We start from the raw sequence: 11,092 nt of genomic DNA on the forward strand, positions 1-11,092 counted from the left end.
CATATTCTTCTCTCTCACTGTTGGTTATCCCATCAGAAGAGGACATGGCAAGAAGCCCTGGTCTACCGCACAGGAGGGTTCCTCTGCTAACTGTGGGGAGCTGGGGGAGAGGCATTGTTGCCAGGAAGATGAAAAAAGAAAGGGGAGAAGTGAGAGAAACAGAAGAGAATTCTGTTCCCAAAGGAAATAGCAGTGTCCCAAGAGAGCTGGGGAGCACAGCAGAAGATATTAAGCCTCATTGGGGAAGAAATCCCTGACCTTATAAGTGGCCAAGCAGTGGGAGTGCAGAAGAGCAGGGAATTCTAGCTGGGAGGTGACTCCACTGTGAGCTCACTGGGAACAGCCCCTTCCCACAATTGGGGCCCCCAGAGCCCACAGGGGCTCTTCATGGGGAAATGCTGAGAATGCCACTGGCTGAGGGAGCCACAGGTGTTGCTGCTGGAGGAGGGAGAAACCCAGAAGCAGCATCTGAGGCACAGGAAGAACAGACCTCTGCTCTTCCCCGCTGCTTCCTTGGCTCCCCCAACAGCGTTGTTTCCGGCAGCTCTGTTATCTCGGGGCTGGGAGGGGGTTTTCTGACTCTCTCTCACTCCACAAAGAGGCGGGTTGATGTCGACATGCACCTCGGATCTCTCATCCTCACGGCCTTCCTGGGGCAACTGCTGGGTAAGTCCTGGCTTTCTATAAACACATCCTTCTTCCCCCAAGGAAACCCTTGCCAGCCTGATCAGGATCATGCAGAGAACTACCCTTGAATTACAGGAAAACACTGTGAAATACCAGCTCACATTGTGGTTTTGCACCATTTTTCTCAAGATGCTCTTACTGTTTGAAAGGAGAGAGAAGAGATACCTCAGACCTCTTCTGCTGCTCTTCTCTCACCTTCAATGCCTTTCTCTCTGCCTCTCTCTTCTGATCCACCTGCTCTCACCGCAGGAGATCTCAGCGCTCTCTCTCACTCTCACATGTCTCCCTTTCCAGTGCAAATCAGTAGATCCTGTCAAAGCTCTTACAGGGACTTTAAAGCTGTCATCCCACTGACTTTAACTGGGTGTCCCATTCTGCCTCCTGGCTGGCACATGTCTGCCGTGGCTTCCACTTTTCTCCTGGATGTTGACACAGCCAGGGATCCCTCTTTCAAGCTCACCATTGTATATACTCAGGGAGCTGGGAGCCCTCGGAGATGGGATGGATGGGGAAGCAGGGTGAATCTTTTTGCCGTAGCTGCATGGGCCCCTTTACCTGCTGGAGGGTTGCTGGTCCCAGCACATGAAGATCAGGCCTGACAGGCTTTTCTCTGCTCCTCTATGTAGTAGGAACAGGAGCAGGGAGGAGGAGCAGGGACACAGTACAACTCTCACAGGGTCCATGCTGGGCTGAGAACTCCAAGGTGCTGCCCAAATCTCCTCCCTATCATGCTGTCCCCAGGCCTCAGAATATTCCCGCACGGTAAGGGAAAGGGAGGGAAGCTTCACAACCAGGGTTTTTTATCCACTCCTGGTTTGCTTCCCAGAGCCTTTCCCTGCCAAGCTGCTGACCTTCACTTTCTTCCAGGCACCATGGGACAGATCACTGTCACCCAGCAAGAAGGACACGTCACAGTGAAGCAGGGAGACACCTTCCAAACAACCTGCACATACCAGACTTTCGACTTTAATGGCTTGCTCTGGTACCAGCAGAGGAAAGGCCAAGGTCCCCAGCTGGTCTCCTATCAGGCAACTGCTGGCCACAAGCCCAATGGCCGTCTCACCACCGTGCTGAACACCACTGAGAAATACAGCCTCCTGCAGCTGGAGGAAGTCGGGCTCTCTGACAGTGCCTTGTACCTCTGTGCAGTGCGTGACACCCCGGTGCAGGGAGCTTCCTTTGCTGTGCAAGAACCCAGGGGAAGGAGGGGATGTGTCTGTGCAAGGCTGAGGGTGGGGGAAGGGGCCCTCAGGTGTGCCCTGGCAGCGCTGCTCCCCCTGTACACCCAGGGGTCTGCAGGACAAGATCCTGTGATGGAATGTTTTCTGTCCATTCCACACATCAATTTATGCAACGATGGCCTCAAGCATTCCCATAGCACACTAAATGAAGGCACAGTCTTCCTGTAGCCAATGCATTGGAAGTCTGGTAAAACACAAGCAGCACACATGTGAGCCATTGCACATACAGGTTAGTGATTTATTAATTTTGACCACTATTAATAACTGCAGGCACATTCATCATCCCCGACACCAATTTGGTTTGTCTTCTCTTGAGATAGAGACACCTTAAAACTGGTTCCATTGTGTTATTTCCCTCTTGCTCCTTCCTGGAATTACATGATTACAAGAATTTTTGAAAATACTCAGAACCACGTTGTGGACCCTCCAATTGTTGCATGGTCATGTGCTGGGATCTGGAGGACCTGCTCTCCCCAGTGCACTCTGCCCATCCTTGGAGCCCTTCTCATGCAATACCTCATAGGCTTCCCGCAGCCCTGCACCATTTCTTCTGCAGTTGGACCAGGTTTACAAAGCTGGGGAGGTGGAAAACCCGCCAAGCAGAGGTGAGCAACAGGCCCTACCAGGAGAAGAACTGGCCTTGGGGAAAGATACTTCATGCCTAGAAGAAGGCCAGGCACCCCAGGCCAGGCACCCCAGACCAACCATGGGGGCTTTGGCACTGGTTGCTGCCCTTGGGGTGCCCTGTCTGATGGGAGCTGGGTGTGTGTGAGAGGAATGAATGCCCTGGTGTGTTGCCTGGCCATGCTGATTTCAACATCAACCTGTGAGTCCCCTTAGCCCTGCACATCCGTGTAACTGCTGGACTGTGCAGGGAACAGAGGGAGTAGAGGGTGTATAGGTGTCCTGCCCTTACTACCTTTGCCCTTGGGTGCAGACCATGCTCCCTCATTCAGGGGACAAGTGGGAGAATGAGGATGAGAAAGTCAGGGGTCGTTCTGAAGGCTTTTTCTCACACCATCTTTACTCCTGCATCCTCTGGGGCCACCTTCTGACTGAGCTTCATTTCCTGCCACAGGGCTCTCCAGAGCAGGAGGAATCCCCTTCTGCACAGGACTGTGAGCTGCTGGCCTCTCAGAGCCTCCAGCAGCACTGGGGAGCACTCTCCAAGGGAAAGCAGTGATCAGTCTCCCTATTGCTGGATATGCTCTGACACCAGGGGATAGTATGTGAGCAGAGATGCTGGAGTACAGGGCCTGATGCCCACTGGCTGTGGAGGAGATGAGTATATCTTCCTCAGCTCCAAGGGACAGTGACTGGAAGGAACCCATTGCTCTGTAGGCCACCCTTTGCTTCCTGTTCTGTTTGTGCCCTCACCTTATCCTCTGCTACTCAAGGCAATGCCTTTCTTCCTTGGCAATACAAGACAAGGTCCACCATGAAAAGGATGACATGGAAGCAGAGGTTAGCATGCAGAAAACTTTAATGACCCTGAAGTGGGAAAGAAATTCACTTGTAGAGGAGTTGGCCAGAGCAGGGAGAGGATCAGCAGCTGCTGAAAGCCTGTGCCCATGGCCCGCAGTTGAGATCCCACAGGCCTGTCCCACAGAGGCAGAGGGGCCAGCAAATACCCCATGGTGGCTTTGCAGGTCTTACAATCCCAAAAAACAGAAGACAAGGAGAAGGGAGAGAAAATAAGGCAGGGAAGTTAGACTTTGGCCACATTTTCAGAGAAACCCAGCAGTCTTCCTCCCTTGGAAGGGCAGCACTGGATGCTCAGCCTCTCTGAAATCGATGGTCAGGTGCTCTGTCCTCACGGAGGCAACAGCTTCAAGATTCCTGGGGGTCATTGTTAGGGCTGTCACCAGCGCATTTAGCAGGGGGGGCACCTTCTGCCATAGTAGCGGCTGGAAATGCCAGAGAGGTCACAGCACCCAGAGGTGATGGGCACTCCATCACAGCTGAGGATGCTGCCAACGGCAGCAGAGGTGGAGGATCCCACAACGGTGTTCTGCGGGAAGGAGCTGAGGATGGGGCCAGGCAGGGTCACCACCACAGGGGAGGGCTGGATGACGACAGTGGAGTTCTGGCACTGCCTGACACAGGGCTCATTGCAGCTGTTGGCCAGTGGGGTCGGGCCACAGGGCCGGCAGGGTTGGCAGGGCTGACACTGGTCATAGCAGGACATGACTCTTGTCTGCTGCAGACGCACCTGTGAGAGAGGGCAGAGAGGCAGTAGAGCACATGCACATGTGAGGAACAGTCTGCCAGGAGTCTGTCACTCCACCACAAGCGTGTCGAAGGCACCTGCTGAGCCAGGAGCTAGAAACTGTGCGGTGAGGCAAAAGGGTTACCAGACACAGTACTGTGAGGATCACCCAGGCCCAACCAGGCTGCTGCCAATCTTTGCAGTGAAGGGCAACCTCAGCCAAGTGCCAAGTCCTCTTTCAAGATAATGCAAAGTGTCTCCAGGCCCAAGGAGGCTGCTGCCTATCTCTTAAGAGAACAGCTCCCTCAACCAAGTCCCAGACACTCTCTGACTCAGATCTTCACCCTTCTTCCCCTTCTCATGGAGAGCAGCACCACAGCCCGCTATAGGAGGGAGGAGTACACACCTGCATGAGCAGAAAACAACTCAGGGAATGGGTTTCAGACTGACCTGGTTCCCAAGGAGGAGGAGGAGAGAGAAGTGGATGGGAGAACAAGGAGTTGGGCTGGCTTTTATGGTGGCCCTGACCTGCCCTGGGCCCAGAGGTAGGTTCTATGGCAGTGGCAATTGTCTAAGCTGCTCATGGTGAACAGAAAACATCCCAGCTAATGACATGGGCTGGGTAGCTATTTTTCCAATGCCACCTTCTCATTTCCTGGCTTATGCTGTCCACCATCCCTCACGGAGGCTTCTTCTGAGTGCTGGGATTGTGAGACCCCATGATTTCTGGGGCAGGAATGTGTCATCGATAGCAGAAGCTTCAGCTCAAGTGCTGGATGGGTGCAGTGCGGGCAAGTGATGTTGGCCTGGGGCACACTGGTGGGGTGGTCTGTGGCTGCATTGACAGGAAGGGGCCAAACTACTCCCAACCCTTCAATCCTTGGACGTGCCTTGTCTTTCTTTCCCTCCCAACTCATTCACGTGGTCACTTGTAGGGTGCAGGTGGGCTGGGTTTCATGGATTCTTTTAATCTTTTACTCAGGAAACTAAGCAGCCTTCCCCAAGCTATGGGTATTAAAGAGCTGTAAAAGTTATTTCCCCCATTATTTCAATGCTGCTGAAAATCAAAGTTATGTGGGCCCTCTACCAGCACCGGGATATTATTCTGCCCTGCCGAGGCTGCATCTGGAGGAGGAACTTCTTTACTTTGAGGGTGGCAGAGCACTGGAACAGGCTGCCCAGAGAGGTGGTGGAGTCTCCGTCTCTGGAGGCCTTCAAAACCCATCTGGATGCGTTCCTGTGCAACCTGCTCTAGGTGAATCTGGTCTGATAGGGGGGTTGGACTAGATGATTTCCAGAGGTCCTTTCCAACCCCCATCATTCTGTGATTCTGTGATGACCTCCCTCGACCTGCTGACCACACCCTTCTTAATGTACCCAGGAGAACACTGGCCCTCTTGGCCACAAGGACACATTGCGGCCTGACAGTCAACTTGCTGTCCACCAGGACTCCCAGGTCTCTCTCTACAGAGCCACTTTCCAGCAGATCAGACCCTATCCTGTTATTCCTCCCTTGGTGTAGGACCCTACGCTAGCCCTTGTTGAACTTTATTAGGTTCCTCTCCACCCAAGTCTCCAGCTTGTCCGTTTCTCGCTGTATGGCACCACAGCCTTCTGCTGTGTCAGCCAGTCCTCCCAGTTTTGTATCATCACCAAACTTGCTGAGGGTATACTCTGTCCCCTCATCCAGGTCGTTGATGGATACATTGAACAAGACTGGGCCCAGCACTGACCCCTGAGGAACATCTGCTAGTTACAGGCCTCCAACTGGACTCTATGCCAGAGTTCCTGGTCTCAAGGACATAGGATCCCTCAAGACTGATCTTGGCTTGTAAAGTCTGAGGCAAAGAAGGCATTCCGCACCTCAGCCTTTCCATGTCCTGTGTTGCCAGGCTGCGCAGCATCAGAGAAGGCCCACTCATTCAGCAGGGGGACTACAGTTCATCTAGCCTTCCTTTTGTCACCTGTGTCCTTAGAGAAGGCCTTCTTGTTGCCTTTGACATCTGTTGCCAGAGTCAGTTCCACTTGGCCTTTGCCTTTCCTAACCTCATCCCTGCACGCTTGGACAGTGTCCCTGGAGTCCTCCCCAGTTTCCTCTGCTCACTTCCTTCGTGTGTTTTAGTTTGGCCAGGAGCTCCTTGTTCATCCATGCAGGCCTCCTGGCATGCTTTCCTGACTTTCTGCTCATTGGGATGGCCTGCTCTTGAGCTTGGAGGAAGTGGTCCAGATGTCTTAAGCCTCTGTTGCCTCCAGGGCTATACCCCACAGGAATTTTCCAAGCAGATCTTTAAAGGCACCAAAGCCTGCTGTCCTAAAGGCCCAGGTTATGAGCTTGCTATTTACCCTCCTCAGTCCCCTTGGGATCATGAACTCCACCATCTCACGGTCACTGCAACCCAGGCTGCCTTTGATCTTCACATCCACAACAAGCTCTTCCTTCTTGATACCTATGAGGTCCGGCAGAACACCTGTCCTCATGGGATCCTCTATCACTTGGGTGATGAAGTTGTCATCCATGCACTTGAGGAAACGTGCTTATGTCCTGCAGTGCTGTTGTTCCAGCAGATATCGGGGTGGTTGAATTTTCCCATGAAGGCCAAGGCCAGTGAACATGAGACTGCTCCTGCCTGCCTGTAGAGGGTCTCTTCTGCTGGTTCTTTCTGATCAGGTGTCCTATAGGGGACACCCACTACAGTGTGTCTTTATCTGTCTTCTCTTTAATGCTTACCCACAAGCTTTCGGTTGGCACATCACCCATCGCCAGGCAGAGCTCCATGCACTCCTGCTGCTCTCTCACAGAAAGAGAAAGTCCTCCTCCTCATCTTTTCAGTCTGTCTTCTGAAAGAGCCTGTATCCCTCCACTGAAACATGCCAGTCATGGGAGCCATCCCACCCTGTCTCCATGATCCCAACATGATCGTAGCCCTGCAACTGCCCACTCATCTCTAACTCCTCACGTTTATTCTCTTTGAAGGCAATGAAGCTATTTTGTAGTTGTAAACCCGTAGGTGGGACAGAAGCCTTCCGCTTGGTGCCAGAAGTCACCAACATCCATCCTCCAATTGCCCTCTGCAAATCTGCTTTTAGGAGTCTGCAGGCGGTATCCAGTTTTTAAGAACCATCTTTTAAAAGCACAGGAACAGGCAATTCTGTTGTGTCTCAAGCTAAGCAAGCAGGGCAGAAGACCTCATGGAACTCAAGAGGAAAAGAAATTGTACAAACTCTGGAAGGAAGGTCAGGCTTCACAGGAAGGTTATAAAGCTGTGGTTCACATATGCAGGGAGAAGGCAGGAAAGGCCAAGGCTCAATGAGAGTTGAGAGTTGGCCCGTCTTGTGTCAGTCAACAAGAAAGCATTTTTAAGTACTTAGATAGCAAGGGGAGGTCTAAAGGAGACTTTGAATAAATACCTGTTGAAGATGGTCACTTGACTGAAGTCCTGTTGAACTACTTAGATATCCTTCTATGATGAGGTCACCCACCTAGTGGATGAAGGGAAGGTGGTGGATGGAGTTTTTCTGGATTTCAGTAAGGTTTTTAATAGTGTCTCTATCCTTCTGGAAAAGTTGGGAATTCAAGTGAGAAGTTCTGGAGAGTCAACTGTGGGATGAGCAGGTATATGCTGTGCTGGGTGAAAAGTTGAGTAAAAGGCAGGGCTCAAAGGGTTGTAGTGAATGGGGCTACATCTGGCTGATGACCGGTCAGCACTGGTGCTCCTCAGGGCTCAATTCTAGGGACAGTTCTGTTCAATATTTTGATCAGTGATCTGGATGTAGGAGTTGAGTGTGCCATGAGCAATTTTGCTGATGATACCAAACTGGGAGGTGTTGATGCGTCTCTGGAGGGACAGGAGGCCTTGCAGAGGGATCTAGGTAAATTGGAGCATTGGGCAATCATTAATGGCATGAAATTTAACAAGTCCAAATGACAGATTCTGCATCTGGGATGGAGTAACACCAGACACAGGTATAAATTTGGAGAGGAGTGGCTGGAGCTGCCCTGCAGAAAGGGATCTGGGGGCGCTGGTTGTCAGCAGGCTCAAAAGGAGTCAGCAGTGTGCCCTAGAGGCCAGAGGGCAAACCACAGCCTGGGGTGCATTAACACAGTCCAACCAGCTGGTCAAGAGAGGGGATTATCCTGCTGTATTTAGCAGTGGGGCAGCCTCCCCTTGAATGCTGTGTGTAGTTCTGGGCCCCACAAGTTAAGAAGTGAAGGTGCTTGAATGCATCCAGAGGAGGACAACAAAGCCTGTGAAAAGGCTGGAAGGAATGTCCCATGAGAAGTGGCTAAGGACTTTGGGCTTGTCTAGTTTGGAGAAAAGGAGTCTGAGAGGTGACCTCATGGCTCTTTATAGCTTCCTGAGGAGGGGAAGTGGAGAGGGAAGTGCTGATGTCTTCTCCCTGGGATCCAGTGTCACGACAGAGAGCAATGGTTCAAAGCTGCGTCAGGGGAGGTTCAAACTTGACATTAAGAAATGTTTCTTTACCAAGAGGTTAGTCAGACACTGGAACAGGCTTCCTACAGAGGGGGTTGATGCCTGTCGATGTTTAAGAGGCATTTTTGGACAATGCCCTTAATAACATGCTTTAACTTTTTTAACTTGCAACTGCTTGACGACTGACGAATGCCCACTGCTTGCCTTGCATTTGTTATGCCTGAGAATATTCTGTGGTCTTACAGTTGCTGGCAACTGCTGCTTAAGGAAGTGCTCTGGAAAGATCCTTTTAGCAAATTTGTGGAGGACTTAAGTTTTGCTCTTCTGCTCATTCACAGAGCTTTTGGTGAAGCAGGGATGGACTATTTGGGGGAAAAAAAAGGCATCTGGTCCATGCAAATTAGGACAAGCAACTATGGGGGCTGTAATGACCTGGGAAAGACATGAGGGCTGATATGGTCCTCTCTTTGGATGCTGAAATGAGGGACATTCTCCAGACACCAGGTTTGCTGGCCTATGAGAAAGCTTAGGTGTATACAAACGCTCTTCAAAAGTACTTCTCCCACAAGAAGCAGAGCAATCAGAAAAGGCGGACAATAACTCCTGCTTTTCCAGAGGAAAACCAGACAGAGGTGGAAAAGCCCCTGGAGACTCCTGAGGACTCCAGCCCTGTTGTTCAGGAAGTGCCTGATAATATGCATCCACGGTATTGGAAGAATGCGCAAGTGCTCCTAGGTGAACTAGGGCAGCACAAGCATATCTCTTCTTGGGAAAACCAGGGAAGTGTTGTGTACAAAAGAGATGTCATTAAGGGGTCCCACCTGCATGATTTAGTCCGAGGTATCCTTCAGAATTGTGGCCCATCTGAGAAGACCTGAAGACTAGAATGTTTTTAGGAAAGCCATGGCTGCGGTGAATGTCCCCTCTGGCATCATGGATCATACAACAACCACGGTCTCTGGAAAAACTAAAAGTGACTGAAGATGGTCGAGAAGCATCCCAGACACCATGTAATATGAGGATGATACCTCGCACGCTGTAAAGTTTACTGTTGAAATAAAAATATTCGTGGAACCATGGAATCACAGGATGGCTTTACTTGGAAAGGACCTTTAAAAGGCCATCTAGTCCAACTCCCCCTGCCACGGAGGTTTTATATTCATACAATCTTGAAACTTTGCTGTCTGTAGTGTCCATTCAAAAAACATGTTGTGTTGGGTTAGGTTGAGATTAAAAAGCACATACTCAGCAGTGCAGTTGGGTTGTAAGCTTTATTTATGGAACACAGTTATGAAAATTGCTGCAAGAAATGCTGGTCTGGGTCTTCTGAAAGTTATTTTGAGTAGGTGTGGCCATGAGGAGAGCTCCATCTTCATATTTTACAAAATGCATCAGTATCTGATCATTTGCTACTGGATTGTGAGAATACAAATTTGAAAACTGTTTGGAAGGTAATCTCTTGTTACGGTGATGTAGGAAAAGACGCAGTGGTATCCACAGGCCATGACAGGGAGATGCTGCAGTTGCTTCCTCTGGAAAGAACTATCAGTAGCATTGTGATTTTCAAAGGCCATGATGCTTTCAGGAAAGAGAGCACTGTTTGCGGGGGGTAACCACATGAGTCAAAAAACTCTGTGTGGTTCTGATGTGCCAAGAACATTGCTAGCCAGTGCACTCCGGGCTGGTTACGAGGGTGTGTAGTCACCACCACGCTCACTGGTCTTGCGGGAACATGGGCCCTAGGGAGCTAGTTCCTCGGCTAAGCACCCAGAAATGTTTCCCTGGTGTAGGGCTCTGCTAAGAAAAAACAAGAGAGTTGCTCCATCTCAGACTGCGATCTCATCCCTGTGTTACCACTGGACTCAGCACTGACTCCTACAGAAGAGGGAGAGGTGGGGAGAGGTGTCCCCAGTCCTAACCCCATGCAGGAATCACTCTGTCCTCTGCCCTGGTCCTGTGCTGCTGTCGGTGTGTGGCATTTGTGTGAGGGCAAACTCCCACAGCACATGGGCACAGAGCCTGCAGTTGTGGGATGCCCTTGGCCTGTGTGTGGGGAGCAGCAGTGCTGCATGGAGCACAAGGGTCACTTCAGCCCCAGGGCTCAGGGAATGCTGAAGGAGGTTGGTGCCTGGGGAAAGGCACCCCAGCGTGTAGCCTGTGTTTGGGCTGGTGCGTGCCCTATGCCGTTCAGAGACAGCTCACGGATCCTGCTGAGGGTTGAATCAAATCCCACTGTCGCTGCCATGTCTCCACGGAGCTGGAATATCTCCTCTCACACAGCACCTTTCTGGACTAGACTGGGGTTGTGGCACTTGTGGGGCTGCAGAGTTCCTGCACCTCAGGAAAGCTCTGCTTGAGGAAGACAAGGCAGCACAGAGCAGTCTTGCATCTTTGGGCACCAGTCACTGTCCTAGGCCTGCCTTCAGCCAAGGGGTGCTGGGTTCACTGGGACAGGGGACTCCAGTGAGTGGCCTGCTGTAGCTGATACCAATAGGAACTTGTGAACACCTCAGCCCTACATA

General features: G+C 51.3%; 2 protein-coding genes across 2 annotated transcripts; one reads left to right on the plus strand and one right to left on the minus strand.

Annotated features, from left to right (window-relative positions):
- Positions 1–617: 617 nt before the first annotated feature.
- On the plus strand, positions 618–3,111 carry LOC141732612 (uncharacterized). The gene is made up of 4 exons (XM_074561881.1): positions 618–666; positions 1,555–1,835; positions 2,485–2,533; positions 2,885–3,111. Exons 1-4 carry the CDS (start codon positions 618–620, stop codon positions 3,109–3,111), a joined length of 606 nt encoding a protein of 201 aa, XP_074417982.1.
- Positions 3,112–3,801: 690 nt separating this feature from the next.
- On the minus strand, positions 3,802–4,648 carry LOC141732552 (feather keratin Cos1-1/Cos1-3/Cos2-1-like). The gene is made up of 2 exons (XM_074561715.1): positions 4,588–4,648; positions 3,802–4,118 (listed from the first exon to the last, which is right to left on the minus strand). The coding sequence occupies exon 2, from the start codon at positions 4,114–4,116 to the stop codon at positions 3,802–3,804; it is 315 nt and encodes a 104-aa protein (XP_074417816.1). The 5' UTR covers positions 4,117–4,118; positions 4,588–4,648.
- Between the last annotated feature and the right edge of the window lie 6,444 nt (positions 4,649–11,092).

This window comes from Larus michahellis, chromosome 18, assembly GCF_964199755.1.
Source record: "Larus michahellis chromosome 18, bLarMic1.1, whole genome shotgun sequence".
In the NCBI taxonomy this organism is placed as follows: domain Eukaryota; kingdom Metazoa; phylum Chordata; class Aves; order Charadriiformes; family Laridae; genus Larus; species Larus michahellis.

Coding starts and splice junctions, on each gene's coding strand:
- LOC141732612 (XM_074561881.1), top strand. CDS start 618: ATGCACCTCGGATCTCTCATCCTCACGGCCTTCCTGGGGCAACTGCTG. Junction 667..1,554: donor CTTCCTGGGGCAACTGCTGG/GTAAGTCCTGGC, acceptor ACTTTCTTCCAG/GCACCATGGGACAGATCACT. Junction 2,534..2,884: donor GGAAAACCCGCCAAGCAGAG/GTGAGCAACAGG, acceptor TCCCTCATTCAG/GGGACAAGTGGGAGAATGAG.
- LOC141732552 (XM_074561715.1), bottom strand. CDS start 4,116: ATGTCCTGCTATGACCAGTGTCAGCCCTGCCAACCCTGCCGGCCCTGT.